A 13,570-nucleotide genomic window follows, 5' to 3' on the forward strand; every position below is an offset into this window, starting at 1 on the left:
ACAACCGCTAGAGGCGCTGTCCAGATTTTCGAGGAAAATTTCTCGATAGCTACCCGGTTGTTAATAGTCGATACTGGCAGAGAATCGTGGTATGGATATCATTATTAGACAAATCGTATGTAACGATTAAGGCTTTCTTTCCTCTTACACTGATGTCGGTCGCCATTTAATTTTACAATGTGAATACGAATAAAATGTTAATGTTAGAAAACTTAAACAAACTATTTTTAAACGTGGACCCATTATCGTATATCTTTGTGTAAATTAAAAGTGATGTTATACACATTATTATACTTAATTATAATTTTATTTTAAGGCCAGCAACTACTTACAAGTCAGCAACAGTAAAGTGACCTCTGAACACATTGTGGTCAAGCTTGGAGTACATAACCTTTTATCTTTTCTTACTACAATAGTATGAGTAAAATTAAAACTTACTCGGACATGACATGTGTTTGATAAATATATATTATATTTTATTGTCCGCAAATTGAGTAAACCGCAAATTATACTGAATGCGTATTGTAGGTATATATCAAGGAACTAAATTAAATGATAATTATTTATATGTTGAAATAAATTAAATGATTTAAATTCAATACATTAACATCCACTTGAAAAATAGATCATATTTTAAATATAATTGTGTGATCGATAAATACTATAGTACAACCACTTTATAGAGAGCCTTGTATGTTAAGTTTGCGGCTGGCGAAAGTATACAAAATTTAAAAGTTAGAACGTCACTGACCCGCAGGCTCAGAGAGGTGACCTGTTTGATAAAGCTATTTTATTTTGGAAATACATTGAATTAGTAATCACTACAAATATATCGTATGGACGATGGCATATTATGCTTGGTATGCAAGATTTATATTGTCATGATAAATCGCGCAAACCAAGACTTTCTACTTGGATGTCGCACTATATTCTTATAGTTCCTGGTACTTCTTGTCTGGTAATTTTATATTTGAATAAGACCCAACGATTCAAACAAAAAAAACAATTGTTAGAAAAAATATAGAAAGAAAAGAATTCTGCAAATCCTTTATATGAAATATCCAAACACATAAAATTAGTACCTGCAAAAAACCGTAGGCAAACCCGCCTAAGGCAATTCGTATGAAATATCATGGAACATTACGTGGTCTGCTCTGAGCCACTATATAAACTATCTGCTATTACCTCAATGAGAGTTTAAGTCTGCCGTGAGTGCGCTGAAATGGAACGTCTGTCGTCACCAAGCCGAAAACCTACCACCGAAGCGCATTATTCATGAAACCATTTATTTGTATTGCTTACTTATGTTGTTTTCGTCGGGCGTTCGTTCCAGTTGGCTGGTGAATATATTTTTGCATAATTAGAGACGTGACTTGTTATAGAAACTATGGGTCAAAATTCGATAACGTTATGCACCTGCGACCTATAGAAAAAACTACAAAATATGGTAATATCGTTTGATATGGAGAATGAGTTTTTGGTATTTTGGTTAAACAATTTTTGTCAGTAGAGAATGTATTCGACTACCACAAAGATATTGAATTCGAATTCAAGAATGAGAGAAGAGTTAGGCCTTGAGCTTACAAAGCTGACTAAATTCTGGTTAAGGACTTTGCAATATCTCAATACCAGGTTTTAATCTGAAGAAAAGTAAGTAAATAGATTTAATTAACATACAACAAAGGGCTCTTGTCCAGCTGTAGGACACTCAACCAGGCTTAGAAAAAAAGGTCTTTATCGTCGAAGCAAGCAAAAATTAATTGAATGCATAAATTCTATAAATCATTGGTTTATACCTCGTTCAACTTGCCTGAGAGGTGAATGCGCATAACCAGTCTCCTATTGGAAAAATAAACCATTTAATTCTAGAATATTTTAATCTGATGGCATACTTAAAAAATAAATATACTACTTAACATAAATACCAAAGAGGTGACAATCAACTTAATATGTTGATAGCACTTAATATCTAAATACTTTTTGTTTACAATAAATAACAATTCAAAAAGTAGAGCAAAGTCAATAAATCGTCTTCAACAATCATTGTTTGTTTTTTAATACTTTAATACTATTTTATAGTGATAATAAGGCTGGGGAATTTTTGTATATCAGTTATCTGTTTCTTTATTTATAGATATATGTACTTGTAATAGCTACATTGATGCCCTCAATGTTTTTTAATGTCAAACAAATAAGTACACAGGCTTGCTAGAATTTGACTCATAGCGACGCGGTTTTCACACACTTAGTAGACACATAGTTTCTACAATTTAGTAGAGCCTTGAAACGAATTATTTGTGTAAAGTACAATTAAAATTATGCAATTTAAAAACAAATAATCATAGCAAACAGAGGGGCAATTCCCTACTACTATCGACTGTTAACAACCGGCGAGCTATCGTGACATTTTATATGAAAACCTGATTAGCGCCCCTTGTGGGTGCCATAGGAACTAATTGTTCAGTACATTTTAAATGTCAAATTCTCGATACTCGTGAGTACCGACTGTAGAAAATCGAGCTAAAGGTTACCATCTCGTCATACCAAAAACCCGTACCGTTATTCTTAGTTAGACTAAGAATAACGGTACGGTTTTTTTAACTTGTATATCACCGCCACCAGCGCTCTTTACTGACTTAATTGTCTGAGTATATCGATGTCGTCACATTTGAAATAATTATGTGTTATTTAAACACATTGCGAGAAGTGACGCTCTATTGAATATATCACATTCACGCCCTTACACCCTTGTATGAATGGATAAAATCATGTAAAGTAATCATATTGAAGAAACAAATACATCAAATTAATTTGATGAATCATTTCATAATCAAGCCTCTGTAAATATTGTGCAATATATCATAACTAATCTGTTTCATATTATAATGCTAAACTTAGAAACAAAGAAAAACTTCAGAACAATCTAAATCGTTCAACAATAAGATTGAAGTTAAGGTGGGTCTACGCTAGAGGACCCGAGCATGAGTGGAGTACAATCCAAGCATAAATTCGAAGGGACTGATTTACAAGCACCACATGAGCGTGATTAAAAAAAATGTGCATCGCTCGTGCTTGGGTTTTCTAGAATAGTTTCTTTTTAGTATTTATTCAATGATTCATCTCTAGAAGTAGCAATATTTTAGGCAGATATCTACTAGTTCTATCGACGAAATATTTCCTAAAGTAACATGTATACTACTAACCTATCAATATGATATCTTAATGACTCATCATAAACATCTATATATCTATAAAAACCATGAGTTTAAAGTCATTTATTTTTCAAGGTGGCAGCGTCTTTTGACACACGTACTTATACGGTTGGCTAACGGCGTGGGTTTATTTAGTGTACACATCACTAGGGCAGAACTCTTCTCCCCTAGAAAAATCGTGTATCTGAAGGGAGTTTTCACCAAAGGACTAAAGTCTGTCCTCAAATGCTTTGTCATAAAAAAACGTCGATGACAACACGAACAAGTTCTAAGATTTAGTGACATGTTTTATTAATTGATTTTCCTTATAATTTTTTCTAGAAATTTTAATCATAATTGATGACACTGCTTATTGTATGTAACGCATTACGGGAGGAGACCCTTGCCCTGCAGTGGGACATTAATGGGTTAAATTTACTTATAATTTGCAGTACCTAATATTTACATTACGTTATTAAATGTTTATTTTTATTCTACCGTAATTTTTTGTATGAAATTAATGCAATCGTTTTCACGTAACATGTATTTTTTTTAGATTTTCGTGATTATAACATCGTAGTAAGAAACTACATCTATGCATAAACGGGTCTTTTACACTCCTCCTACAAATTCACAACAATGTAAAATCGCCTTAAAGATGATTTAGAAGATAAACTATTTAACATAATGCTTTATCTTATAAACAACGAAATTACAAGTAAATTGATATTAACTTTAGATTTATTTGATTACTGAGAATAGAGTGATATGAGTTGATGTTTGAATTTAGTAGATATGGTTTCTAAACGTGACATCGCTACCGTATTGCGCTAAACATAAGCCTTATATACAAAAATGATAATATTTTTAATTGCGCAAAACATTTTTTGACCGATATGAACTTACTTTTCGTCAAGTGCTTCCTGCATGCGAATTGTGTAACTCAGTTGGCAACTAGTGTACATCAATATGATAACCAATATGCCGTAGATTGCTGCTTTAACAAAACGCATTAGTCAGCATAATTTTATGAAAATAACAATGTACATCATAGTGGCTATTAAACAGATGTCAAATGACAAGATGTCTCTCAGCATGGGATTTTCTGTCAGTGATTGCCCGCAGTATACAAGTTATAGTTAATATAGAATGGAAGGCTTGAATGTTGATCTTGTTATCTATTATTATAAAAAGTAATAACAAAAGTTTCTCTTAATAAACATTCTAAATATAAGTTTAGATGAAGTGTAGGATTTTTGGATTTTTAGGTATGTAACTGGGCCGTAAGATATAACTTATGTATAAAAAAGTACTGCTATGCTCATATTTCTTTGGGTGGACTAGAACTTCTCAGCTCTAGCTACTGCAACCATAATATTATAAGTTCTACTATATCTATATTGAATCAAAATCCGTACATTAAGACAGCAATAACCGGAAAAACAGAATTTCGCATAAAGCCAATATATTACGCAAATAATTTCTGACCCTTTAAAAATTTAGCCGACAATAAACTGAATTTCCAGCCAGCCCATTTTCCCTTTGAATGAACTGTTTGAAAATAGGCTAACAAAATAGCCGGTGAAGGCTTTGGTGCGCCACCGGAAGTGTTGGGTGACGTCACGCGCGGCGGCGCCACCTACATCCGGCCGCTTGACACGTTCGGAATTCATCGGATTACCTCTCAAACAAACCCACCGGTGATTTATGGTTTTTCCAACAATATTAACGTATATGGTAGTTTTTTTACATTAGCTAGACTTTTGAAGTTTAGTAGGGAGCAAGAGAGTATAAGTTGAAACTAAGAGGATGAGAATTGGAGGAGAAGAGGATTGAAACCGACTTAATGAGTAAAATGATTTACAAATCAAGTTTTAAAAACTAAACAGAATATTGATTTTTTTCCTAGACAAAGCAGAAGAGTACTTTTTGCACTATCACACACGTAACAAGCCTTTGATCTCTGCCTAACTCTATAAGAAAAAGGCGTAATTATAAAAAAAAATATCGAGTATTTAGCAAAAATCATACACTAGATACGCAAAACATGTAATTAATAGTGTAAGGTGTTGCCACCGTTTATCCGACACAAGCGTATTTAAATAAAGAAAAAAAGACCTCTGCAGTGCACGCACAATTTTTTCTAACATTCCCGTTTCCAATTAAATGGCGACTTGGTAAATAATGGTTAAAAACAAATCACTTCTGTGAAACTGTCTTAGTCACTGCATTAAGGTTTATATAAACATTCCAATTCAAGACGTAATTCATAGTAAGTAAAATACCATCAGATAATAAGTACTATTTCCGATAAACTTGCACTTTTTAATCTCATTTCCGTTAAATTATTTGTTTATTATTGAAAAACAAAGAAATGATTTCATGAGGAAATCACTGATACGTATCAAATTCAGTTGAATTTTTAGTAAACAAACGAAACGCTATTAAGATTAATAGCAATTATTAATTAAATTCAAAGTAATTTTATTGTTTTAGATTAAAGATAGACTATCACACTTGGGGGTAACCCTAGAAAGTTGATCTATATCCTACTTCCTAACCTACTAATATAATAAATGCTAATGTATGGGTGGGTGTTTCTTACATTTTCACGAAAAACTACTGAATGTAGAGTAATTTTGTAAAAATTTTATACGACTATACTTTATAACCTGATCTGAGGTGAAGTCTCTATAGTTGAGGTAGATGCATCAAATGAATTATGAACAATTGTAATTAGGCAAAAAATTACCAAGATTTTAGAAAAGAAAACTGGCATTATTAAACCGTTTATAGTTTTGATTGCTTACAAAAAAAAACTGATTTCTGTAAATGGACCTGCTTTAAGTGTATAAAAAAATATAATTTTATAATATCTAACAGTTAAAAATATAACAATTTCTGTAAGTAAAATACAAAAAAGTAAAATCAACCAACAAGCTACAAACAAAACCACGCGCCAAAACGTAGTCAAAGATAAAAAGAAAACAATTGCACTTTATCAATACGCCGGATACGTATAATTTAATCTTATCCACGATAACTCTATTTTATTCCTAATTACAAGCGTTATAAGACAGTCGAAACAACAGATGTGAATAAGTGACAGTATGGTGGGATTAAAAAAATGTTCGGCTCTTTTGCTGCTAGTAATATCAACAGTAACCGGTGAAAATTGTGTAACATACGATTTCGGTGAAGATTTTTATAATACATTCAACAATGGAAAATCTATTTGTGGTGGAATGGAATCATGGAGTCTGGGGAACTATAGTGATGTAAACGTCGTGAGTCCCCATGAATTCAGCAGTTCCTTCATAAGCCCTGGAGATAGTTTGAGCTGTGTGTCTTCGTATTCCTTCGAGATGAGGTCCACTGGCGTCCTGGAAGTCCATGTGTATATGGATTCAGTGTCACAGAGGGATCAGATCGTGGTGCTTGCGAAAGAGTCAAGATTGGGAAACAACGATGCCGTCACAGGCACTGCTATGCTGACACCTTTAAGTGGAGACTACGTTAACGGCTGGCATGTTTTAAGGATCGATTTGTTTGGTACTGGAATTTTCAATGGATACGTAAGTAGTATAATTATAAACAATTTTAAGTGTCTCATAGTTTTTGCTTAAACATGTGATGTACAAAATAAGTCGGCAATGACTTTGACTTAAGGTTAGCCGTCATAAATTACGGCCCACGATATGACACGATTAACGGATTACGCGTACGTATTAGCAAACGTAAATTGCGATATAAATTACGACGTCACTGTGGTTAATTCCATTGTAGATCGTAGAGCAACTTCTATGCGAGCAATTTGCCCTACTTGTTCCCGCAAAAAGGAATAAATTCTTTTGAATCGCTCATTCTGTACAGAAGACCTATTGTTTCCGTACATTTAGTACTTTTTGTAGGCTTGTTATTCTTTCTCTACTATTTTTGTTGAGTTACCTATTGGTTAGCTAAAACGTAAAGGAACCTACTAACTAAATGGTTCTAAAAGTCTTGCATTTACTTATTGCTGGATATCCCATTTTAGGTATAAAGTATTCTAAAACTAATCAGCAGGCTAATGCATGAATCTACTTAACAAATATTAGACTAGGTTTAGTCATCAAAAGTCATTCTGAAGAAATCATAAATGATTGTCGTCATCGTTATTTCAATTCAGTTGGTAGCAAGTTTGAGCGGTGTCCCTTGTTAAGTACAGGTGCTAGCATATAAAAGTACGTAATTTTAAGAATTAGTAATAAGACAAGGACTGCAAGTTAAATAAAAACTCATATAGTGGTTATATTAAACATATAGTTTTTCTGTAGTTTCGTAACAGTTTGTTATACGCAATTTGCACAAATGTTTCTTTTGTTTGGTAACAAAAAGTATTTTAATACATAAAAGGGTGCACAGAAAATAATAAACATCGGTAAATTGCAGCCTATTTGGTTTACTAATTATGATTCATTCTCATAATAAAATTAACAATACTATAATAATGATTAATTAAGTCGATGCTATTTAAATAATTACAATAAGAAAATGATACTTCACACGAATAAAACTCATCCTATATCTATTTAGAAAAAAATACTGTTTCATACAACAGAGGAATTTATTTAATTAAGCTATTAATAACATTTACCCATAGCTTCGACTACGCCTAGATTATTGTCCTTCGCTTTATAAAAAATCTTTCAATCGGTTAGGTAGTTTTGCTACTTAATTAGTCGTTTATAAAAAAAAACTACCTAACACTCAAGATTCAGCGTGCGACAGAAAAAAATGTTGACTATAAAAGACAAAGTATTATTATCAAATAACATTTCAAATGCCAAAATTATAATGAAGGTTCTATCATCGCCTATTGCAGGATTTTGATGTAAGAGCACAAAAATAAAAAAAATATATACAATTCGATAAAAGTGATTTTGTTGACCATTTATACTAGTGTAAGTTTTTGAATATTAGCGTACTACTAGGCAATTCAAGCTATAATTTATAATATCATCTTTCCAGGTAACATTCTTGGGTCTCGCATCACCAGGGTCTACGATCATAATAGACTCTTTCCGATACATCCCGCCACAATACGAGGACGAATGTTTCCTCTACGACGTGGACTTCGTTCCGCCGACGGCCCCGCCGCCGACAGCGCCAACAGAATGCATCACTTATGACTTTGAGACTAAATTCGAAGAAGTCTTCAACAGCAACAGAGGACTCTGCACAGGTTTCTCAGAATGGAAACTACTGGAATATTACACCATACCACTCGATAATCCTACTTCAGACAGCAAGCAATTCATAGCTCCACAAAGCAACATAAGCTGCGTATCATCATTCCCCTTCAAAGCCGAGTCAGGCGGCACAATAGAAGTAAACGTTTATATGGAATCTCAATCAGATTCAGATCAAATTGCTGTACTGGTTAATCAAATATTCGACGAGAACAATGACGCAGTGACTGGAAGCGTTGTATTAACACCCTTGCTCCCTAACTATGTAGATGGATGGCAAGTTCTCCGAATTGAATTGTCAGGTCACACCGCCTATGATGGATATGTGAGTAATGTTATACAATATTGAAATCACTCCAACGTCAAACGATTCAATCAGATATTATGTATCTAGTACTGTTTTAGATTTTACTCAGATAGACAATAATTGCTTTAGAATCTTGATACCATTATCCAATTACTTTAAAAAGAAGTATTGTATCTTATCAAAAAATCTATCTGCAACTGGCTTTTAACGGAACCCGGTTAACAGAAGCCCTCAATATTTATAGTGGTATATTGTGTTTGTTTCTATCACGTTGATAACAATAAGTTCATTAACTTTTTAGATATCGTTTCTTGGATTAGCGGCAGAGGACTCGATCGTGTTGATTGACTCATTTAGATACATTCCACCGAGTGTGGATATAGAGGAATGTAGTATTTATAGTGAAGATATGTTCGCGACCACGACGCCAATACCGATCACTACACCGCCACCTACCGGCCAGGATTGTGTTACTTTTAATTTCGAAAGCAACTTAGATGTGTTCGATACGAACAGTCAGCTATGCAGCGGATACGCAGACTGGCACTTAGGAACTTATTATTCCTTGAACGTGGATACTCTATACCCTGAAAGTACAACATTCATATCTCCTAATGTGAGTTCGAGTTGTATATCTTCTTTTGTTTTTGAAATGAAGCCTGAGGGTAGAGTGGAAGTGAATGTGTTCATGAAGTCAGTTTCGGAGCTCGATTACGTGATAGTTTTGGCCAAGAAGCTGGTGCCTGGTGGAATAGATACTGTGGCTGGACTTCAACTGTATTATGCGTCGAACGCAGGCTTCGTCGAAGGATGGAACGTGTTGACAGTATCGGTACTTGATTTCCAAGCTTTTAAGGGTTATGTAAGTATGACTTTTAAATGTATTCTGTAGTACTACGTTCATTAACACCCAGTCAGCGTTTTTCGATGCATCTCTATTCGTCTATTCGATTGTAAATAAGGTTTAGTTAATAAAGCTAACATTATAGTAAAAGTGATAAAATTTTGGACACATTATTATTTCACTACTGTTTTAGGGTACAGCTATACTTTAGTTTAGGTCTGATTCCCTTGATTTCGCATTCAATACGGAAATACCTTACACAATTACGAATCAAAACAGGCTTAAATTGTAGGCAATCAACATGTTAACATTAAACGAATGCCTCCCTTCAAAAGATCGTAAACGAAGATAACAAATAACAACAGATTATTACTCGTATCGCCAATGTCAAGATTACTAATCGCAAGATTGACTATTCTCAGAAATAGTATTATACAAAAATTTGAACAATTACGTAGAAAAACTAATAAAATATATCAAAAATGAATGAAATAGAACATAGTTATCGTTTTCATTGCTTCCTTTGTTACTTCTTTAGATATGTTTACAATAAAATTTATTTGTTTTTATGTGTTACAAATAAAATTTAGTTCTCTTACGTAAGCACTAAATTGGCAATATATTTTCTTTTTTATTACGATGTATCAAAAACCTTCTAGATAACAAAAAAATGTATGAAAATCTGACCAACGCCTCTTACGGACGCTCTAGGAACTATTTTTTCAAACTATCTATGCTCGATAGGATCTACCGTAAGGAATCACGCTACTGGCAAAATTTTGTCATTGTTTTATCGTATATTCTTTACGCAAAAAAAAACCAATGCATTTTACAGTCAATAATTTAGCAATTAACCTACAAAGAAACACGCATTCAGATTCACTATATCAGTAAAAAAATATACTAAATTAAATTTAACCCATTAATGTCCCAAGTCACTGCTGGGCAAGGGTCTCCTCCCGTAATGAGGGAGGGGTTAGGCCTTGAGTCCACCACGCTGGCCAAGTGCGGGTTGAGGACATAATAAATGTATTTAATAATATATTAAATGTATTTATTCTCGTATTTTATTTTCAGATAACATTGATGGGTTCCATGTCCGAAGATTCTATAGTGTTGATCGACTCCTTCAGATACATACCTCCAAATTACGACGACCCTTGCAAGATTTACTGACCAACGAACTTCCAAGCACAAATATATCTTACGCATATTGTATTAAGCAACGTTATTGTTTAACAAGATCAGAGATCCAAGATGACTTTAAAGCGATCTTACTTCTTTATTTTACCCAAATAGGTTTTGCCGTTTCAGCGTAAAATAAGGACATACAAATAAACACACTTCATATAAGTATGGAATATATTTCAAACGATATCGGTGCTTATTACAATATGTTAATATTGTATAATATACCAATTTCCAAAAAAATACAGTCTCATTAGAATAACTGTTTATTCAAATTACAATAATTATATTCTTTGTTATTATTTATTTAAATTATAATGACTTTGAAAATGTATATTTTTGGTTTTATTGCTTGTTTATAATTTTAGTGCTTCCGATAGTAATTAACGTAGCTCCTCTAGTTGTTGAATGACCCCAGTTCAAATATTTTTACTAAATAACAGGAAAGAAAATTATATTTATAAATAAAATTTAATTACTTACATTCTTTACCGAAGATATTGAACCGAATTTAAAAGTGGCAGCGTAATCGTCAGTTGATTGTTTTATTTCATATTTCGTTAAATACATAACAAGACTCACTAAGCCCTATCAAGTGACATACTGACGGGTGCGGATCCTTGCCATAAAAGTGTTATGTTTAGACCTAAGTTTCCACGCCGGCAAATTGCGAACTTTCTTTTAAAAACTGATCAAAAATGACTCTCAGAAATACAATTACCGTTGAAGTTGATCATTCTAAGTAAATCATTATTCTTCAACATATAACTTGTCACTATAATATCCATATTCAAAAATAACACTGTAAAACGTTGACAATAATTTAAACAGCTATTCAGCCATTTAAGAACCTGCCTTATTTCTTTACGCATAGAGTTCAAGTTCACTTAAACTTTGTTACCATAAGAACATACAGCAGAATCATGACAAGTGGTTCTTATTGAACGACTCATATGGGGCGTGAAAAGATAAAAGATGCGTTTTGTGGGGTAAAGTTAGGCATTTATATCCTGCAGTGATATATAAGATATTTATTGAAGACGGCCCCTTATAGAAACGCTATAAGTCAGGCTAAAGTTCTCATGCAGTGCCTTATATCTTGGTTCATATTTTTATATTTTTGTCGTTGGATATCATTTGCAAATTCGTTTTTATCTGCGAAAATGTTAAATGCCTTCAAAAGTAACGGGTTATGGGTTTACAATGTTCAGTATAATGGTACGAGGATCTAGAGATAGCAGTCACGTTTGCCGCAATCAGAATTACTATGACCATTAACTGGATGACATTGAATGCGATACCTAAGGGACAGCAGCGCATTGAACGCCAAACAGTAGCCCGATTCTCTACTACTATCAACTATCAACAACCGGTTAGCCATAGAGAAATTTTGTATGACCATCCGTTCAGCGCCTCTAGCGGCCGTCGCAGAAACTATTTTGGCAGTAAATTTTAAATGTCCAACTAACGATACAGGACATTACCGACTGTGGAAAATAGTGCTACAGCAGACATGATTTGAAATAAGAAACAACGAATACTAAATTGATAAACGGGTCTCTAACACTGTGAGAATTTTAAGGTTTACGTTACGATTGCAGCCCGATGTTTCGATCGAATTGCATCGACCGTGGTAACGGGCTGACAGCCAGTACCCTAAGTAACTGGATTGTGGAGGTCCGATAAGTAGTCCCTCAATGTAAAATACTGGTATTCAGCTATATCCAGTGAGTCTGCAAGCCGACTCCAACATAGTTAGAAGAGAGGGTAAGCTAATAAATATTATAAATTAACTAATGATCACACATTTCTTCACACCAAACATTTCCATAAACCAGACGTCATGACTCAGTTTGGTAAAATCTATATCGTTACAAAGATCGATGATCGACCTAGCCAATAGAATGTAAAATTTTCTTATCGTTACTATGATAAGGTTTGCAAAGTCACGAATAAAAAGGTCTATAATATTCTACGCCATTGCTAAAGAAATAAAGTATGTACGATTAGATTACACGTACCTATAAACTGTAGGGATTTCCCTCAATACTGTTTTAGGTTATACAATAATTTACAAACAGCTCTACCATTTTTCTCCTATGGTAGTGTTTGCAACCGCTATTTCCGTAAACCCAGGTTTGGTTAAAGCCATTTGTGAGTTGTAGGGTTTTGTACCTGAAGAGTAAAAACGGGACCCTAGTACTAAGACTCTTTTGTCCGTCTGTCCGTTTGTTTTTCTATCTGTCTGCGTCTGTCACTATGCTGTACCTCATAAACGCTAATAACTAAACAAATATTATTTTTGGCAAATTATATATTGTTGCTGCTATTATTATGTTTGAATACTTGCGTAAGAGGCTGTAGAGGGAGACAAAATGTCAAACTATCGGCTATCACAGCATTTAACAAACAAACTAACACATAAACGAAGTTTAACGACAGTTTAATATGTGAGGCGTAACAAGCAATTCTTTCGTTTAGCCACAAAGAGCACAGTGTGACAGGCTTTGTGCAATGTTTAGACGACTTGTACCGCAATGCGGAAATAAGGTACCATTCCAACATTTTGACTTGACCTGAAAATAAAAGTATATCTTTGTAAGACAGTTTTTCATTGTTATATTCGCTCACTTTTATAGCTCTAACTAAAAATTGCGCCTTAAGTTAAATGAATGCCACAAATGCTTTGCCGTTTTTTTCAACAGACAGATAGTTTGAATTACAATCAAAACATAGATAAAATAATCTACACCTACGTTGCGTTTATTAGAATGGCGGCTAGAAAGGTGCATTGAAATATATTTCATCA

The 13,570-nt window shown here is 33.6% G+C and overlaps 1 protein-coding gene across 1 annotated transcript; it reads left to right on the forward strand.

The window, feature by feature from the left end:
- Window positions 1-6,266: 6,266 nt before the first annotated feature.
- Window positions 6,267-11,095, forward strand: LOC142978951 (uncharacterized). The gene is made up of 4 exons (XM_076123607.1): window positions 6,267-6,766; window positions 8,202-8,747; window positions 9,031-9,591; window positions 10,651-11,095. Exons 1-4 carry the CDS (start codon window positions 6,302-6,304, stop codon window positions 10,747-10,749), a joined length of 1,671 nt encoding a protein of 556 aa, XP_075979722.1. The 5' UTR covers window positions 6,267-6,301; the 3' UTR covers window positions 10,750-11,095.
- The last annotated feature ends 2,475 nt before the right edge of the window (window positions 11,096-13,570 follow it).

The sequence above is a fragment of the Anticarsia gemmatalis genome, chromosome 15 (assembly GCF_050436995.1).
Source record: "Anticarsia gemmatalis isolate Benzon Research Colony breed Stoneville strain chromosome 15, ilAntGemm2 primary, whole genome shotgun sequence".
Taxonomy (NCBI): domain Eukaryota; kingdom Metazoa; phylum Arthropoda; class Insecta; order Lepidoptera; family Erebidae; genus Anticarsia; species Anticarsia gemmatalis.